This window comes from Octopus bimaculoides, chromosome 28 (assembly GCF_046866305.1).
Source record: "Octopus bimaculoides isolate indiv1 chromosome 28, ASM4686630v1, whole genome shotgun sequence".
Taxonomy (NCBI): Eukaryota; Metazoa; Mollusca; class Cephalopoda; order Octopoda; family Octopodidae; genus Octopus; species Octopus bimaculoides.
Genome location: NC_142955.1, coordinates 18,786,230 through 18,806,191, shown reverse-complemented (window position 1 = coordinate 18,806,191; position 19,962 = coordinate 18,786,230). Strand labels below are relative to the sequence as shown.

The 19,962-nt window shown below is 40.3% G+C and overlaps 2 protein-coding genes across 5 annotated transcripts; one reads left to right on the top strand and one right to left on the bottom strand.

Moving 5' to 3' along the window:
* The first annotated feature begins 389 nt into the window (after window positions 1-389).
* On the top strand, window positions 390-3,546 carry LOC106875316 (uncharacterized). Its single transcript, XM_014923404.3, has one exon. It carries the CDS (start codon window positions 845-847, stop codon window positions 2,246-2,248), a length of 1,404 nt encoding a protein of 467 aa, XP_014778890.2. The 5' UTR covers window positions 390-844; the 3' UTR covers window positions 2,249-3,546.
* A 1,371-nt stretch (window positions 3,547-4,917) lies between these two features.
* On the bottom strand, window positions 4,918-19,159 carry LOC106875314 (uncharacterized). Of its 4 annotated transcripts, none has more exons than XM_089344770.1 (10): window positions 19,093-19,159; window positions 12,403-12,531; window positions 11,580-11,677; window positions 11,261-11,374; window positions 10,428-10,604; window positions 9,175-9,355; window positions 8,233-8,318; window positions 8,026-8,103; window positions 7,132-7,246; window positions 4,918-6,214 (listed from the first exon to the last, which is right to left on the bottom strand). In XM_089344770.1, exons 2-10 carry the CDS (start codon window positions 12,521-12,523, stop codon window positions 6,147-6,149), a joined length of 1,038 nt encoding a protein of 345 aa, XP_089200896.1. In that variant the 5' UTR covers window positions 12,524-12,531; window positions 19,093-19,159; the 3' UTR covers window positions 4,918-6,146. The 4 variants fall into 4 exon arrangements, with proteins under 4 accessions (XP_089200896.1, XP_089200898.1, XP_089200897.1 ...); XM_089344772.1 differs by lacking the exon at window positions 19,093-19,159 and adding an exon at window positions 13,076-13,096; XM_089344771.1 differs by lacking the exon at window positions 19,093-19,159 and adding an exon at window positions 12,942-13,086.
* Window positions 19,160-19,962: the final 803 nt, after the last annotated feature.

Below are 19,962 nucleotides of genomic sequence, written 5' to 3'. Positions count from 1 at the left end.
AAAGCCTTGTGAATGGATTTAGTAGATGGAAACTGAAAGAAGCCCGACATAAATATGTATATGTATTCGGTGCAGATGGTTGTATATATTTATGTGTTTTTATTTGTCTCGCCTCACTGCTTGACAACCACTGTTGGTGTGTTTACGTCTCCGTAACCTAGCGGCTAAGCAAAAGAAGTTCTAAGGTTTAAGAAAAAGGATCTTGTGTCGATTTGTTCGACTAAAACCCTCCAAGGCGGTGCCCAAGCATTGCCGCAGTCAAATGAGTGAAACAAGTAAAAGATAAAAGATAATTTAGGCTGTCCCAGTGAAGCGGGACATTTAGAGTCCCGAGTAGGCTGTTATTGGTCTGGTGCTGTATTAAATTACGCCAGGGACTTCTCACGCCTGACACCGCTATCATTCAAACAAGAAACTCCTCAAAGGCACCGCCTACTAATTAGTCGAGATAATTTAATTGATGACTTGTTTAGTATTTATCTCACGCTGAGGTGAACGTTAATGTTTGTAGCTAAGATAAAGTCAACCTCCGAGTGTTCTTGGGTCGATATGTTCCATCAACCTCATCATTAAATATTTTATTTCATCACAGAATTAACATCTTTAATTAATTTGCTCCCTGTTTTGGTGGGAAATGACTTTTAATTAACAACAACTAATCGATCTGAATTTTCTTGACTCTTCTTCTTTACTTCGAATCAAACATTTCTCCCGGTGAGTAGAAAAGATATCTATATTTGGTGGGTTCCAGGTCTGTGGTATTTAAGATGTGAACGCAAACCATTATAGGTTAACCCCAAAGACATATCTCTCGTCTTTGAAGAATTCCTCGAGAATATTGATTATGGAGGGCGTTAAGCACTTGGACACTTCTAAAACAACTGCATTTAACACTATAAATAGGGTTGTTCCACAGGCAGACAGGGATGAGGAACCTGCAGGCTGGGGAACATTTACCGAAGAAAGATCGTTACGGGGAAATATTGGTGAATATGGATGTGATGTTTGTTGGAAGACGTTCTCTTCAGAACATGAAGTTTTCAAACACAAAGAAATACACAATAAGGAGGAACGATATCACAGGGAAATATGTGAGAAACGTTTTGTGTGTAAGAGTAATTTAACAAAACACAGTCGAATACAGACTCGGGGAAAACAATTTCACTGTGAAATATGCGGAAAATCATTTTCTGATAATTCTAATCTTGTAGTTCACATTCGTAGCCACACTGGAGAGAAGCCATATCGTTGCGTTGTGTGTGAGAAATATTTCGTCTCAAACAGTAATTTAGTGACCCACAAGAGGATGCATAGCGGAGAAAAACTGCTTAAATGTGAAATATGTGGAAAGGCTTTTGTCTTTAACAGTGATTTAACGAAACACATTCGAATTCACACTGGAGAAAAACCGTTTCAATGTGACATGTGTTGGAAATCGTTCTCGCACACTTCTAACCTTATCGTTCATAAACGTCGGCACACAGGAGACAAACGTTTTCAATGTGAGATATGCGGCAAATATTTCATTGATAACAAGGATTTAATGAGGCACAAACGAATTCATACGGGGGAGAAGCCTTTCAGTTGTGAAATCTGTGGCAAGTGTTTCACCCAGAACTCTAGTGTTGTCATCCACTGTCGGACTCACTCTGGAGAAAACCCGTTTCCCTGCGAAGTCTGTGGAAAATCTTTCCCTTCTAGCAGTATTCTAACAACTCATAAAAGAATTCACAATGGAGAGAAAATGTTTCGTTGTGAAGTTTGTGGGAAATCGTTTATTTATAAAAGTGATTTAACAACACATGGAAGAATCCATAGTGGTGAAAGACCATTCCATTGTGAGACTTGTGGCAAAACTTTCACCCACAATTCTAACCTTTTTGTTCACAAACGTAGCCACACTGGAGAGAAACCTTATCGCTGTGATGTGTGTGAAAAATACTTCGTCTCAAACAGTAGCTTAAAAATACACACACGAATGCACACTGGAGAGAAACCACTGCACTGTGACGTTTGTGGGAAGTGTTTCTCTGATAATTCTAGCTTAACGGTGCATAAACGGAGTCACACTGGTGAAAGGCCGTACAATTGTGAGATCTGTCAGAAATCTTTCGTCTGTAACAGTCATTTAACCAAACACAGAAGAAAACACACTGGAGAAAACTTGTTTAATTGTGAAATATGTAGAAAATCTTTCACTTCAACAAGTTATTTAACAAAGCATAAAAGAACACACAATGGAAAATAGCTGGTCTCACTGACAGATATCTGGGTAGTCGTCATTATTTAACATATGCTTTTTCCATGCTTGCGTGCACAAGCTTGAGTGCAAGCGCACTCACTAAAATGATCGGTAGAAGACAATTACCCAAGGTGCCATGCAGTGGGATTGAACTGGGAACAATGTGGTTGGGAAGCAAAACTTCTTACCTCACATGTCTATGTATAAATACAGTAATCCCTCTACTCTCGTGGGTGTTACAATCCAAAACTCCACGACAGGTGAAAATCCATGAAGTAGAAGCAGTATTGTATATTTTTTATTTTTATAATTTGTATACATTTATTTTATTATAAATGCAAACCAACACCACCGAGGAACTGACGTAAGCTTAAATAATAAACTGCGATGTGGTGAGGGATTACTATATATATTTAGATAGATATATATAATGGATAATAAAACAAATGGTTTACACCTGGTAGCTTACTGGTGAACCACAGTCACTTTCAGACTGATCGTTAGGTATATATGAAATGAAAGACGGAAGATGGAATATACGAGAATTTATTGATCACAACAGTTGTTTCGACACATCGAGCATCGATCCCTCACAGGTGGAGCACTTAAGAACTGGTTCAGATGTATCTCGTTGGGTGATAAATAGATACAACTCGTTAAATTGACTGTTCCGCAATGTATCTTCTCATTTTGTAGAAAGAAAAGCAGCCAGATGGAGGAAATATCTTCATTCATATAGAAGATCAAAAATAAAATCCCAGATGGGAGGAAAAAAAGAGAAATGAACTCGTAATACAGCAAGAAAAGTTGTTGAGTGTGCCACCCATGCGGGATCGATGCTAGATGTTTCAAAACAATTGTGTATCTTCCATCTTCTGTCTTTCATTTGCCATACATGATGATGATGTGTATCTGGTGCAGCTTATAACACACTGTGAGGCCAAGTTACCGACTAATCAGTGGCCAGGCTTCACGTGATGGGTCATTCTAGAGCCTTCTGGGATGTCATGGTACAAGGGTCATGTAAAGGCTTGTTTCTAGCCCCAATTTTCAGTATGTGGTGACCTGCGGTCCAATTCCCCACACTCTTACAATTTGTAATAGTCATTTCAGCAACTCCTGCTCTTCCCGGACATGTTGTCATTATACGTGGCCAATATGAATCTAATGTGTCTATTTATCTCCTGTCTTGGCAAACTTCAATGCAGGGCTTTTGTAATCAATTATTTATGAATGCTGCAGAACGAATTCATGACCAACTTAAATATTGTATGGTGAAATAATAAAAGTTACTATTGAATGTTCACAGGGTGTTGTTACATCATTCGCGCAGGGTCTCCCATTCATGTAACTAACCAGCAACACCTGAAAGAGTGGGATCACAAATACAAGCAACCAAATTGGAGTTAAAGTAAGGGTCTCTGAAGTAAGATCACTGGACAGGGTGCATGGCCCTGAGATCAGGGTGTATTTGGAGTGTGCAAGTTAGTTGCCTGATTTCTTTTTCTGAAAACCCAACCTTATCCAGATTGTCCCTTAATGTCATCGTCATCATCCATGCTTTCATGGGTTTGACTGGGGTCTGACAAGCTAGGAGGCTTCACCAGGCTCCAATCTGATCTGGCATGGTTTCTACAGCTGGATGCCCTTCCTAATGCCAACATCTCTGAGAGTTTAGTGGGTACTTTTTTACGTGTCACTGGCACAGGAGCCAATCGGGGCGTGAGGGCTGGCATTGACCACATTTGGATGGTGCTTTTTAAGTGCCACCAGCGCAGTCAGGCGGCACTAGTATTAGTCACGTTCGGATGGTGCTTTTTTACATGCCACCGGCACAGGAGCTGGTTGGGTCAAGGGGGCTGGCATCGACCACATTTGGATGGTGATTTTTATGTGCCAAAGGTACGGGAGCCAGTCATTCTAGCATATAGAATGACCACGTTGAGGTCTTCTGCTAATTATTTTTCTCTTCTTAACCCTTTCGTTACCATATTTCTGTTGAGATGCTCTGTTTCTTTCAATTAATTTTAAACAGAACAAAGAATTTAGTAAAATAACTTAGTTATCATTAAGCTAGTTTTAGGAACATAAATTGTGACTAAGGTTTGGTGGAAGATTTTAATTCAGAACTTATGGAAACAAAACATTTGTACTACAGAGCCAGAGGGGGTTTCAGCCGGGTTGGTATCGAAAGGGTTAAACACACTTCTACATTTGGGCAGATGGATATCAGAAGCAGTTGGAAGCATGTAGATTGAAGGAAATTTAGGCTATTATTTCTAGCATATAGAGTGACCACGTTGAGGTCTCCTTCTCTCATGTCTTCTGCTTGGAGATTCCATCGAGTTGGAACTCCTCTTCCTTGACTCAGCTTCCGAACTTCGAGAAATAACGTTGGTTGTCATGGTAGCGGTGAAACGTCAACACTATCACAATGCCTCACGCAAGAGTTACTTCCCTTGGCATTAACAACGAAAATATTGTCTTCGAACGGTTTTGTTCCTCTTCGGCTCGACCCAGCTGGAGCGTCTCTTCGTCGTCTCCGATGCTGCCTTTAGGACTTTGGTCCTGTTCTTCTCAGAGACTGGGAGTTGTTTTATTACACACACTGACACACACACACACAGATGCTCACATATATATGCAAAAGAATTTCTCAAACAAAAATATGAAAATTTTCTCAATTTTTAAATTTTTTTATTGCTTTTCTATAAATGTATTTTCTTTTCTTTCTTAAATGTATTTTTATTAATAATTTATTTAGCAATGCTGCTGTTGCAAATAAGAAAAATATATAAGCCTTGAAAAATAGAAAACCAGACTTGGACAGCAGAAGGAGAGTAGAAATAGGAGGAGGAGAGAATTAGCTGAAGAATACAACGCACCACCCAGTCTAGGAATTGAAACTATGACTTCGCGATCATGAGGGCAGCACTGTCCACTAGACCATGTGCCTTCGTATAACCACATATTTATATATATGTATTTATATTCATGTGTGTGTATAAAATCTGGTCCCTTACTACCTGCCTACCCACCACCACTTAAGTCTCTCTCCCTTCAAAAGTTCCCTGATTAATCTCCCCACCCCCATTCCCGTTCCCCTGGAATACATTCAGAATAAAATGAAGAACAACCCCCCACCAAAAAATATATTATTTAGTTCCAATATTCAGCCCAGTTTTCAAATGCCTTCAAAAGTTTAGTACTGGACCCTATGCAAATCAGAAGTTCCTGTCCCTTTAAGTTTGAGGACCTATTATAATCGTCGTTGTCATTGTATTGTTGTAACTGCTGACCCCTGTTATGTAAGTTTGACCTTGAGACCCGACCAAGACTGGTTAGCAGAGTAATGCCATTTGACCAGTAGAATACACACACATCATGGGAATTTTAGAAACTTTGAGAGAGTGTGAAATAATTTGTTTTTATAGTTGAACTCGAAGTAGATAAAGTTATAACTAATTAGTAGAATAACGGGGTCAAAAAATTCTTTTGGCTACAAGAAAAACAACAACTTTCTATCTAAAGGGATTTTCAACAGACTATTTAAATGATATTTTGTGTGTGTGTAAACATACATATGCATACATACACACACACATATGCATACATATATATGCATATATACACGTTTACATACATATGCATATATACATATATACACACACACATACATATGCATACATACATATATATATATATACACATGCATACATACACACACACATATATGTAGCAGTAAAGACGTGTGTTGATAGAGGCCCCACACCCTGCGTATGATGGAGTTTGACGAGTCAAAAAGATGAAGTCTGGTCTGGTTTTATTTATTTTGGTTTGGTAAGGTCAGCAGAGAGATCAATCGAGGTCAGGTCGTGTCGGGTCAGGTCAGGACAATTGCAGTCTATTGCTTCTTTTCCGTACTCTCGTACCCGTCTGGATTCTTTGATTGCCATAACCACAAATCAGCACCTGTAAATACAACAAACACAGAGATATCATCATCATCACCACCACCACCACTACCACCACCACCATCATCATCATCATCACCACCACCGCCATCGCCATCGCCACTTAATGTCTGTTTTGCCATGCTGGCATGAGTCGGACGGTTTCACAGAAACGGACAAGCCAGAAGACGGAACCAAGCTCTGCTGTGTAGTATGCTTTCTACAGCTGGATGCCCCTCCTGATGCCAACCACTTCATATTTTCCTGAGTGTCAACCTAATACACCTTGTTAGTATTTTTACCTGGCCTATGTCATCGTTTAACGTCTGCTTTCCATGCTGGCATGGGTTGGACGGTTTGATTGAGGACCGGCAAGCCGGGAGGCTGCACCAGGCCCCAATCTGATTTGGCAGAGTTTCTACAGCTGGATGCCCTTCCTAACGCCAACCACTCCGAGAGTGTAGTGGGTGCTTTTTATGCGCCACTGGCACATTTATTTTTATTTGTTTTTATCGTATATATATATATATATATTCTTTTTCTTTTATACTTTTACTTGTTTCAATCATTTGACTGTGGCCATGCTGGAGCACCGCCTTTAGTCGAGCAAATCGACCCCAGGACTTATTCTTTGTAAGCCTAGTACTTATTCTATCGGTCCCTTTTGCCGAACCGCTAGGCTACGGGGACGTAAACACACCAGCACCGGCTGTCAAGCGATGGTGAGGGGACAAACATATACACACACATACATACACGATGGGCTTCTTGCAGTTTCCATCTATCAAATCCACTCACAAGGCTTTGGTCAGCCCGTGGCTATAAGTAGAAGCCACTTGTCTTCTATTATAGTAGAAGATCCTGACTACAAAAACAGAACAACAACAACAACAACAACAACATTCGGTATTTGCTAAAATATATTTGTTTACTTACACATTTCTTTCAAGTCTCTGACAGCTTTCCATTTCAGTTCTTTGGCAGCGAGAGAAGGATCTGCATAACACGAAGCCGTGTCACCTTTGCGACGTTCCACTATTTTGTAAGGAATCTACAACATATTGAAACCAAAAGGATGAAAGGCAAAGTTAACCTCAATAATAATAATAATAATAATAAATAACAACAAGAGCACTCAGAGAGTGCAAACCTCCGACAAGGCAATCACCAATGTCCTCTCAGATGATTTTTAAAAATGAGAATATCTGAAATAAACTCAACTGCTCTCACAAACGAGAATACTAAAAATGAACCGAAGTGCTCTCAAAAAATTAAGTAAAAAACAAGAAAAATAATCCAAAAAAACGGTACCGGATCGATCCCAAAATCTAATCAGTTTGTTCCAGTCACGGGGCCAAACATCCCTGAAAGTTCCATCCGAATCCATCCAGCAATTCTTGAGATATCTTGTCCACAGACAAACAAACACAACTGAAAACAATACTTCTGCCTTTGCTAAGGTGGAGGTAAGACAGGTGAAATACGACTAAGCAATTCACCTGGCGTGCTAACGATTCTGTCAGCTCACCACCAATAATATTAATAATAATGGTAATCTTTTCTATTCTAGGCACAAGACCTGAAATTTTGGGAGAGGGGGGGTGCCAGTCGGTAAAATCGATCCCAGTATGCAACTCGTACTTAATTTATCGACCCTGAAAGGATAAAAGGCAAAGTTGACCTCGGCAGAATTTGATCTCAGAACGTAAAGACAGACAAAATACCGTTACGCATTTTGCCCAGCGTGCTAACGATTCTGCCAGCTAGCCACCAATAATAATAATAATGATGATGATGATGATGATGATGATGATAACCGCAAACCCTAACCTTCTTGCCACTAGCCTCCTTGAAAGCTTCAATCATTTGTAATACTGAGTAGCCACAGCCTGTTCCAAGATTGTAGACCTACAGAAAACAGAACCAAACAGTGATTCAAATGGACCGTTATAGAAAAAGGGACAAAATACAGCATTACAGGAGACAAAAATCAATAAATATGTAGAAAATGGTAAATACGGAAGAAAAAGCACTTACTTTAAGTCCACAATCTTCTTTCAACTTCTCTACGGCCGACACATGACCACTGGCTAAGTCAACAATATGGATGTAGTCTCGGACACCTGGAGACAAATTATAGAAACATATGTGTGTATACATACCTACAATCAGATTTATATATATATATATATATATATATATGTATTGTGAGAATTTACAAAAAAAACAAGATGAAGACGGGTGTGTAAACAACAAACAGATGAATTAGTTTAACGCTCGGGAAGGTGAGAAAGTCTTTTACGTTTCGAGCCTATGCTCTTCATCTGAAAGGAACACAGAAATAAACAGGGAGAGAAAAAAAAAAAATATATATATATATAGGTGCAGGAGTGGCCATCATGTGGTAAGTAGCTTTCTTACTAACCATATGGTTCTGGGTTCAGTTCTACTGCATGGTACCATGGGCAAGTGTCTTCTACTATAGCCTCGGGCCAACCAAAGCCTTGTGAGTGGATTTGGTAGACAGAAACTGAAAGAAGCCCGTCGTATATATGTTTGTGTGTCTGTGCTTGTCCCCCCCAACATCGCTTGACAACCGATGCTGGTGTATTTACATCCCCGTAACTTAGCAATACGGCAAAAGAGACTGATAGAATAAGTACTAGGCTTACAAAGAATAAGTCCCGGGGTCGATTTGCTCGACTAAAAGCGGTGCTCCAGCATGGCCACAGTCAAATGACTGAAACAAGTAAAAGAGAAAGAGAGAGTGCTAGTGAAGGATGAGTGCGTGAGTGAAACGTGAACAAAGGGCAAGAGTGTGAGAGGGTGAGTGAAGGACGAGAGTGTGAGTGAGAGTGAGCTAGTGATGGGTGAGTGAGTGTGAGTGAAGGGTGAGAGAGTATGATAGTGTAAATGAGAGGGTGAGAGTGTAAAAGAGATTGTGAGTGAGAGTATGAGTGAAGTGCGAGTGCAACTCACCTGTGCCATCAGGAGTATCATAGTCATTGCCGTAGACTTTCACCCCCTTCTGTTTACCCACAGCCACCTGGGCGATGAAGGGCATCAAATTGTTAGGGATACCATTAGGGTTCTCGCCGATCCTGCCGGATTTGTGGGCCCCGACTGGGTTGAAGTATCTCAGTATGACAGTGCTCCATCGCTAAAGGACACACAGACAGAGAGAAGAAAACAAAAAATGAGAAATTATTTGCATTCTAGAGTGGAAGGCATGGCTGGATCATGGACATTGTCATCATCATTATGACTGGCCTGGCTCTCCATCGATTACGACCACGAGGGTTGCAGCTGATCCAAACAATGGCAGGGCCTGTTCATGGAGTCAATGTGCAAGTGGCTGAGCACTCCACAGACACACATTACCTTAATGCTGTTCTCAGGAGAGAAATTCAGCATGACACAGAATATGCCGTGCTTGGAATTGAACTCAAAAACTTTAGGTGACTGAATTGCACTAACCAATATCTTTATCTAATATGCTAAACAAAGCACCAAGATTTGAGAGGGGTGGGCTGCAAAGTTCCTCGCTTTGGGTAAAAGAAAATACAAGAGGATTTTATTCAACATATTCCCGCTCTCAGATTCACACTTCAGTTTTTCTAAGCCCTGTAAAAAAAGAATCCAGAATGTTGGGCCGCTCATCAGGCCTTTTGCGATACCCTTAAAGCCAGGACCTTTTGAGCACCCCCTTGTGATTCACAAAATATCAACTGATATTATTATTATTATCTATTCAAGACACTACCTGGAATTGAACTCGGAATCTTGGGGTTAGTAGTCCACGCTTTTAATCGTTACACTATATGCCTGTCGGTAATTGTTAAGAGCGTGGGCTACTAACCCCAAGGTTCAGAGTTCAATTCCAGGTAGTGCCTTGAATAAATAATAATAATAATAATAATAACATTAGGAAAAAAAAATACCTTAGGAATGAGAACCCAGGGTTGGGTTCAAAATTCCATCAAGATACCTGATGAAGGCTGGAGAGTAAATCAGCCGAAACGTTGTGGTGAGAACAAACAAGATGAGGACAAACATCCGTCCAATGTAAATGATGCACAAAATTCATCATCTCTAAAATATAGAACAGTCTTCAGATGACACCTGAAGACGGCTGGAGCAAACAACAGCCGAACCACAGTCGAAGCAACAATCAAGAGGAGGACACTGGTCTGAATAGAATACAAACAGTAAACAGAATCATGGCAACTTACGGGGTCGGCCTTTGCAATGTCAGTTAATATGACCTCGATGAAGTATTTTGTCTGTCCATAAGGGTTGATGCAGCTGCCTGTCGGGTGGGATTCAGTGAGGGGTAACTGCTGAGGCACACCGTAGACCGTGGCGGAACTGGACACAACAATTTTGAACACTTCAAATTCTGTCATCACCTTTGAGTGAGAGAAGAGTGGGTAAGAGAAAAATATGTATTAAAAAAAAAACAAATTAAAAAAAACTGGAAAAGCATTTAACAAGATTAGGGCTCCAGTATGGGCATAACTTCTCTTATGTTTGGTCCCAGAGGATCTGCATGAGGGTGAAGTTGTTCTTGGTCTATTTAATCCATAGATATGTATATGTATATATATACATGCACACACACACACATACATGTAAGTGAATATATAAGTATTTATATATCAAGGATGTGCACATCTTCTGGGACCAAACATAATCGTCCGATAATAGGTATAGATGCCGATCTATCTAATTCCTTGTCTCCTAAAATCAGGCATAACTTGGCAACACCGTTCTTCATCTAGAGTGTGTTTGTTAACTTGACAACTAGGTCAAGGTGAACTCTGATTGGTTGTATGCGTCCAACGGTTCTTGAGATATTTTGTCCATGGACAAACGTAGTCAACTGAAAACAATGCCTTCGTTAAGGCGGAGGTAATAATGACAAAGTTATTTCACTAATTTCTTCATTATTTTCAAAATTAATTGAAACAAAAATCAGAGGATTTTAACAGAAATATGGTAACAAAAGAGTTCAAGGATGTTTTATCAATATTCTTTTTTTTTTTCTGATTGCTGAAATTTTTACCTCTATCAAGTTGAGGGCACCACCAACATTGTTCTTGTAGTAAAGTAAAGGTAGTTCGCACGATTCTCCGACAGCCTTCAGCGCAGCCAGGTGAATGACACAGAAGAACTTGTGCTGCAGAGCAAGAAGAGATTCAGGGTTAAAAACAAACTATGGCACTTCCAACACCAACATTTTCATCACAACCACCACCACCGCCCCACACGTTGGGTCCTGTCAAACTGTCCCCACCCATGCCAGCATGGGACATGGTTGTAAAAAATGGTGATGATGAAGAGAGCAAGGAGGGTTCAAACGGAAGGGTGTGAATGAAACTAACCTTGGAGAAGACCGATTTCAATCCCATTTTGTCGAGGAGATCCACATTGTAACAAGTGATGGATTTCTTTGTGATTTCTTCAACTCTTTTGATACTTTCTGGAAATAAAAGAAAAAAGTGTTTTAGTATGAGAGAGAGAGAGGGGGAGTGAAAGAGAAAGAGAGACAGGGGAGGGAGGAGATAGAAAGAGAAAGGTGGAAGCCAGAGAGAGGGGGTGAAAAACAGAAAAAGAGGGAGGGGTGAAAGGTAGAGAGAGAGGGATGTTCTTCCAGTTGCAAACTTAACCCATTTCTAAACTGTTCCCCCCCTCCCGATCCTTTGAACATGAAACAGTACAATAACCGGATATGTTTCCCTGCAAGATTACAAGGCAAAGGACACCGCTGGTATGACAGTGGCACTTGTTTACAATTAGGGTGTGATACCAAGACAAAGAGACCTAAACACACACACACACACACACACACTCAGGCCCACACATACATATCAATATATACACACACACACACGCACATACATATAAATATATCTGCATGTACACACACATACATATATATACAAACATATAAATACAGTAAGATTAGGCTGGGCAAAGTTCAGAGAGCTCCCGTCTGTGTTGGCAACAAAGGGCCCTTAAAGCCAGGAACTTTGGAGCACCCCATTGTGTGGGTGGGGAGGTAAAGGGAGGGAGAGAGGAGTGTTTTACAGAGATACAAGTGTATGCTATGTCCAGATGTGTACAAGGACAGCAGTGGCAGGGGGGGTGGAGATTAAGAGATAAGGAGGAGAGGGGGAGGAGGAGACCGTAATTAAGCTCACTCACCTAACGAGGCGTTTACCAGGTTGTCAAGGACAACGACCTCGTAGCCAGCGTTGAGGAGTTCCACAACTGTGTGAGAGCCGATGTAACCGGCTCCCCCTGTAACCAAGACACACTGCGACATTTTTATAACTGAAAAGAATAAACAACATGGGTTTGTTAGCTAATTAAGTCAATCAGTGTAATTAATCAATTTGACTGTCACTGCAATTAATTATATAAAACAAAGTTATTTTACTAAATTCTTTGTTATATTTAAAATTAATTGAAAGAAACACAGAGCATCTCAACAGAAATACAGTAACGAAAGGGTTAAGAAGAAAAATAATCAGCAGACAACATGAGAGAAGGAGACCTCAATGTGGTCAGTCTATATGCTAGAAATAATAGCCTAAATTTCCTTCAATCCACACCCTTCCAACTGCTTCTAATGTGCAAATGCCTAAATGTAGAATTGTGTTTAACCCTTTCGATACCAACTCTGGCTCTGTAGTACAAATTTCTTGTTTTCGTAAGTTTTGAATTAAAATCTTCCACCAAACCTTAGTCACAATTTATGTTCCTAACACCAGCTGAATGATAACGAAGTTATTTTACTAAATTCTTTGTTATATTTAAAATTATTTGCAAGAAACACAGAGCATCTCAACAGAAATAGGGTAACAAAAGAGTTAACCTTGTTCTATAAAATACCAAAACCGGAAACCAATCCTTGACTTGTGGGTATTATTCAAAATTTAGGTGTCGCCCATTCACCGTTATTGTTCGTACAAGGCCTCCTGGGCTTTTTGACATGTAAATATGTAAACACACAAGACATTTTATGATTTCTATGACTCACATAAACTAATGGAGCAGTGGCAGTTGAATAGGAATAAAGGGAGGGGCTTCAACAAGTTTGCTTGATATGCTAGAAATAGCAGTCAAACGGCGGAGAGCTGGCAGAAACGTTAGCACACCGGGCGAAATGCTTAGCAGTATTTCATCTGCCGTTAGGTTCTGAGTTCAAATTTCATCAAGGTCGACTTTAGGTGGAATGGGACATCTAAAAGTGGTTATCTAGAGTGTGTACCATCTGGGGGGGGGGGTCTCTGAGTTTCAGGACCCCTCATATCATTTACAGGCTTGTCTAGAAGTCCCAAAGGTGCTGACCCCATAAAAGTGTCGTTCAGGGCAAAAAAAAAAAGGGAAAAGAACTTTCTTTGGTTTGAGACAAAAAATTGCAATAATGGACAATGCTTTTAGTAAAGAGTGTTTGTCATCACCACCACCACCACCACCTTCATTTATGTCATCACCACCATCATGACTACTACTACTATTACCACCACTTGTGTCACCACCATCATGAATACTATTACTACTACCACCACCATCATGAATACTATTACTACTACCACCACCACCAATATCACCAGCACACCACCATCACCACCTCAACTTGTCACCACCACACATCATCACCATCAAATGCCACCACCAACAACTACCACCACATGAAAAGTCAATACCAAACCAATCAATATCAATCAGGTATTAAGGACATGCTGAATCAACATCTATGAATGTCCTTCAGTAACTTCTGGTGTTTGTGAAAGAAAAGGAAACGGCCATTGATCTATTTGGTCAACAAAGAAAGTTTGCCTGGTTTTTAGGAAGCATCAGGTGTGGTGTGCAAGAGAGACGACTGTGATGGTATGGTCATGGGTTGCGAATGGATGAGGACAGCTGTGTGCAAAAGTGTCCCACCCTAGCAGTAGAGGGAACCTGTGGAAGAGGTAGACCCAGGAAGACTTGGGATGGGGTGGTGAAGCACAACCTTCGAACATTGGGCCTTACCGAGGCAATGACTAGTGACCAAGACCTTTGGAAATATGTTGTACTTGAGAAGACCTGACAAGCCAAGTGAGATCATAACCTGTGGCCTATGCCAGTAGGTGTAACCAGCCCACTTACGAGTAACCCTCATTCATTGGACAAGAAACTTTGCTTGCAAAGACCTGTTGAGGCAAGTGGAATCAAAATCACTGCCATGATTGTCACTCATGCCAGTGGAACATTAAAAGCACCATCTGAGCGTGATCATTGCCAGGGTCGCCTTATTGGCACATGTGCCAGCAGCACATGAAAAACATTTGAGCATGGTCGTTGCCAGTGCTGCCAGACAGGCTCCCATGCAGGTAGCATGTAAAAAAGACCTTTTGAGCGTGCTCGTTGCCGGGACCGCCTGACTGGCCCTCGTGCCAGTGGCACGTAAAAGCACCAACTACACTCTCAGAATGGTTGGTGTTAGGAAGAGCATCCAGCTGTAGAAACTTTGCCAGATCAGATTGGAGACTGGTGCAGCCTTCTGGAAAGCGAACGTTAAACGACGACGATGATGATGATATATATATATCATCATTGTCATAGTCATTTAAAATCCGCTTTCCATGCTGGCATGGGTTGGACGATTTGACGAGGGCTAGCAAGCTGGAAAGCTGTACCAGACTCCAGTCTGATATGGTATGGTTTCTACAGTTGGATGCTCCTCCTAATGCCAACCACTCCAAGAATGTAATGGATGCTTTGATATGGCATGACATGGGTGCTTTTACGTGGCGCTAGTATCTGCCATGACTGCAGCTTTGCTTGGCTTGATGGGTCTTCTTCTCAAGCATGACATAATGCCAAAGTCTCGGTCATTGCCTCCATGAAGCCGAACACCAGAAAGGAACTCAGCCACTCTATACATAAAGCTTCCAGGTCTCGTGAGAATTCAGCACTTAAACAGTGGAGGCTCCAAGGTCAGGTTAGAGATTGTGGTATTGTGTACAAACAATATTTAAGGACAAATGTGTACTTTTGTATTTCAGTTGGGCGTACAATCACAAACAGTTGAGTGAATGATCAAATTCACACAGAGATACACTTGCTGCACTCAACCGAAACAGAGTGTAGGTTCTGGATTAGGTGAATGATTAAGAAATAACAACAGATCAATTGCGGTTCACTCTAGCTGTTTCAGATGTGGTTTTTCATCATCATCATCATCATCGTTTAACGTCCGCTTTCCATGCTAGCATGGGTTGGACGATTTGACTGAGGACTGGTGAAACCGGATGGCAACACCAGGCTCCAATCTAATTTAGCAGAGTTTCTACAGCTGGATGCCCTTCCTAACGCCAACCACTCAGAGTGTAGTGGGTGCTTTTACGTGTCACCCGCACGAAAACAGCCACGCTCGAAATGGTGTCTTTTATGTGCCACCCGCACAAGCCAGTCCAGGGGCACTGGCAACGATCTCGCTCGAAAATCCTACGGGAGCCAGTCAGGCGGTACTGGCAACGGCCATGCTCAAAATGGTGCATCTCATGTGCCACCCGCACACGAACCAGTCCAGGGGCACTGGCAACGATCTTACTTGGCTTGCCGGGTCTTCTCACGCACAGCACATTTCCAAAGGTCTCAGTCAGTTTTTATTGAACAAAATTGTTACATCATGCAAAAACAATATATATATATATATGAGGCATGGGTTGACTCGAGGTTATATACTAAGACACTTGTCCAAGGTGCCACACAGTAGGACTGAACCTGGAACCATGTGGTTGGGAAGCAAACTTCTTTATCACACAGCCACACGTTTAATTTACACCATTGGATAAGGTATTTATAGAAAATCTCATTAAAAAATATCCATTTTTCTGAAAGTTATGAGACTCGTAAATTTTCCGAAACACCTCTCCCCACCCTTGGAAAATTGCTTTTAACAACAAATTCCGATGTAATCGGATTTTACATTATCCGAAACGTATTCGTCGGGAATTTCATTAAACAATATCCATTTTTCTGGAAGTTATGAGGGAAATCGGTGGAGGCATAATTGTGTGGGTAAAGCGAACGTAAAATGGCGGTGGTGATGATATACGACTAGTTACTTTCAGTTTTCATGTATCAAATCGACTCGCAAAGCTTTGATCAGCCTAAGATTGTAGTACAAGACACTTGGCCCAAGACGGCAAGCAGTGGAATTGAACTCGGAAGCCGTGTGATTGGAAAGCAAACTTTTTTTTACCACACAGCCATGCCTGCGCCGAACTCAAGACAAAAGATAGAAGTCTCGTTAAAATACAAGATGGTTACGGCTGGAACGACTTTGCTAGTAGTTCTGCTCGATCAGTTACGAAATGATGAGTGGGCGGGTGTGTAAACAACCAGGCATGTACCTTATAACCGCAAATATGACACAGGTAGAGAAGTTTGACGTGGTCGCCTGAGCAAACAGAAATAGCATCAATGACTCATCGGAAAAGAACTTTGCAGATACAGTTCTTGGTGCACCAATGTCTTAAAATAACAGACGGAATGGTCGTATGTGGATTTCCTTTATATCAATGGTTCTCAACCAGGGTCCGTATAAGATCGAGTGGGGAGGGTCGCCCGGCGAGCTACAATAGAATTTTAAGAACCCCTTAAAAAATGTTTGGTTTAGCTGTATGTATTACAAGGAATGGTTTGGTTTCTTTCTCTAACATTTTACAGTGTTCAGCCTTTACAAGGAAATATGTGAAAAACAAAATAGGAATTTTGAAAAGTTTCTATTAATACAGGGGTTTTCAAACTTTTTGACTTGCGGACCCCTTTATATTTCAGACTTTACCTTAGGGGGACCCCCTTATAAACGCTTATGAAATTTATACATAAATATTTGCTTAAAATAACATATATTTTTACATTTATTTATTTAACAAATAGGTTTATTGTCAATTAAAAGATTTCGATTAAAAAACATATATATAAAATCAAATTGCCCATAAAAATTATTTGCTGTCCACGGACCCCCTGTCTTGTCCTTGCGGACCACAGTTTGAAAACCCCCTGTATTAATAGTTTGTAACCATCGAATGGTTATGGAGGGGAAAAGTCCACCAGAATAAAATAGTAATCAAAGGGGTCCTTGGATTTAAAAAATGGTTGGGAACCCTGCTTTATATCAAAGACCTGTAAGGTTGCGATGGAACCGAAACAGCAAGATGCCACGAGTGTAAAAAAAAAAATTCCACGATTAAATGTAAGATAATCTAATGGCAGATATACAATAGATGGAATGGTCATGCATGGGACGCTTTTTCTCAGTTCTTTCTGCTCGTTCTGAGACGAATTTGTAGACGGGGGTGGCCACCGAAATGGTTAAGCACGTACTTTTTGTTACAGAGAATATTCCACGGGTACAGGGTCAGAAAGAAACCGGTTGATGTGACCAGAAGACGGCTAGAAATAACAGTCAGCCTCCAACCACCTGTGGGTGAGGGACTAAGGTAGAAATATAAAGTGGGACAGTCACGGACGGAATGCTGTAGAGAACATGACACGTGTCTGGGGCTTTGAAGTGGTCGCTCGAACAGGGAGAAATAGCAGTCAACATTCTAAAAGTCGATGGCATCAATACATGAGTGGAAGATTAATTGCGCGTGTGTGTGTAAAGAAGATATAAGATGGGATGGGCATGCCACGTGTACGAGGATTTAGTGTGGTCAGTAGAAGGCTAGAAATAAGTCGGTAGTTAACAGTTTGATTATATATATATATATATCTATTAGACGACATTGTCACGGGTGGGACGATATATAGTATATGTTACGTGCAGCGATCTTTTATGTGGTCACAAGAAAGCTAGAAATAACAGTCAGCATCGATTAAATAAAAAAGATAGATGGATGAAGGATATATATATGTATATTAGATGGGATAATCACGGATGGGGCGCTGTATAGAACATGCAATGAGTATGGGGCTTCTACGTGGTCGCTCGAGTAGGCAGAAATAGCAGTCAACACCCTACCACCGAAGTAAATCTAAAGAAAGCCGGGCTAAGGATTAACAAGAATTATATTAAAATACGATAGATTGATGGGATGGTCTCGGATGGAACGCTTTTCCCCGTAGTACTCTTCAATCAGGGGCAAATTGATTAGGGTGTAGATTGCTTAAATAACTAGGAAGCTTGATGTGGTCACCGGGGTAAGTAAAAATAGCAGTCAATATCCCATCGCTTAATTAAATAGAATGTAATTTGGATGAAGGACTAATTAAGTACTGACAGCAGTGCTAGAGAGACAATGCTTTAGAATTACAGACGAGGTGGTCGCGTGTGGATTTAGTTTATGTGTAAGATCTGTCTGTCAAAGAACAGACAGGACCAAAGCTTCAAGGTACGACGACGGAATAAAATAAATACATATTTAGTTAATAATTAGCAGAAATGCAATTAGTACTTCATAATTAGAATTTTAAATGATTTATATATTCAGAAAAAAAATCATTTTTTCTAATTTACACGCAGATATATACATATATACACTATACATGTAGAACCTTACATGATAGTTATTGCTCGCACCATGCACTATACACACACACACACACATATATATATATATGCATACATACATATACAAACATATATATACATAGACACGTTCCACTAAGTATATAATATATATATATATGTGTGTGTATGTATAGAAATGTATATATATTACGTCTAATGCATGTACATGAAAAGAAAGCGAGTGCGAGCGAGATATATAAGACAATACAAATTATGAAAGTAGATATATTAAAATATATATATTTATATTTAACACAAATACACCCATATATATATATATATATATATATATATATTCGTATGTCTGTATATACACTCACCTAGTTATTTTTTTCCTGTTAGCGTCTTGGTGCGCGTGTTAACTGAAATCAAACTTTGTGCATGTGTACATATATATATTTATATATACACAGTATGTGTATGTATAATGTATGTGTGTGTGTGTGTAGTATGTATGTGTATATATGTGTGTTTGTGCTGTGAGCCAAGGCCGAACAACGAAACAAATGCGATTGTGTGTATGTGCGTATGCGCGCGCGCATTGCTGGAGACTGTGGCCATGCTGGGGCAGCGCTACCGGAGCGTGGTAGATACATATAAATAATACACACACACATACATACTTATATAAATAAACGCCATCAAATATATACACACACGCACACATATATATTTATATACACGTACATGGATATTTTATTTATTAATTTTTTTATTTATTCATTGGACTTTGATCATATTGTGTAGAAGGGGGGGGGGGGCTGGAAGCACCGGTGTCAAGGGTTGTTAATCGCGTACAGCAAATCCAAGTGCACGTCACTCGGGACTTTATTTTCGTGCTAACATATTTTCGCCCATCACCGCTCTTCCATTGTTGCTTCACTTCCTGAAGTCCCTTACGATATTTCTTAATCCTTTCCTCGTCTCTCTCTCTCTCTCTCTCCCTAAAATTATTTGCGTAGTTTAAGAACATTGGAACTTGATACTTTTGCCTTATCCTCTTCTCATAATGTTTGCTTTTAAATATAATGTGTAACTGAAATTATAGAAGGAATATCTACAGAATAGAGCCCCACCGACTACATGAGCATAACTACAGATTGGGGTCCCAGTCTTCGATTTTTTTTTCTTCTTTGGAATTGTATCGAAAAAAAAAAGGCAGCGACCTAACAGAAATCATTTGTACGCTA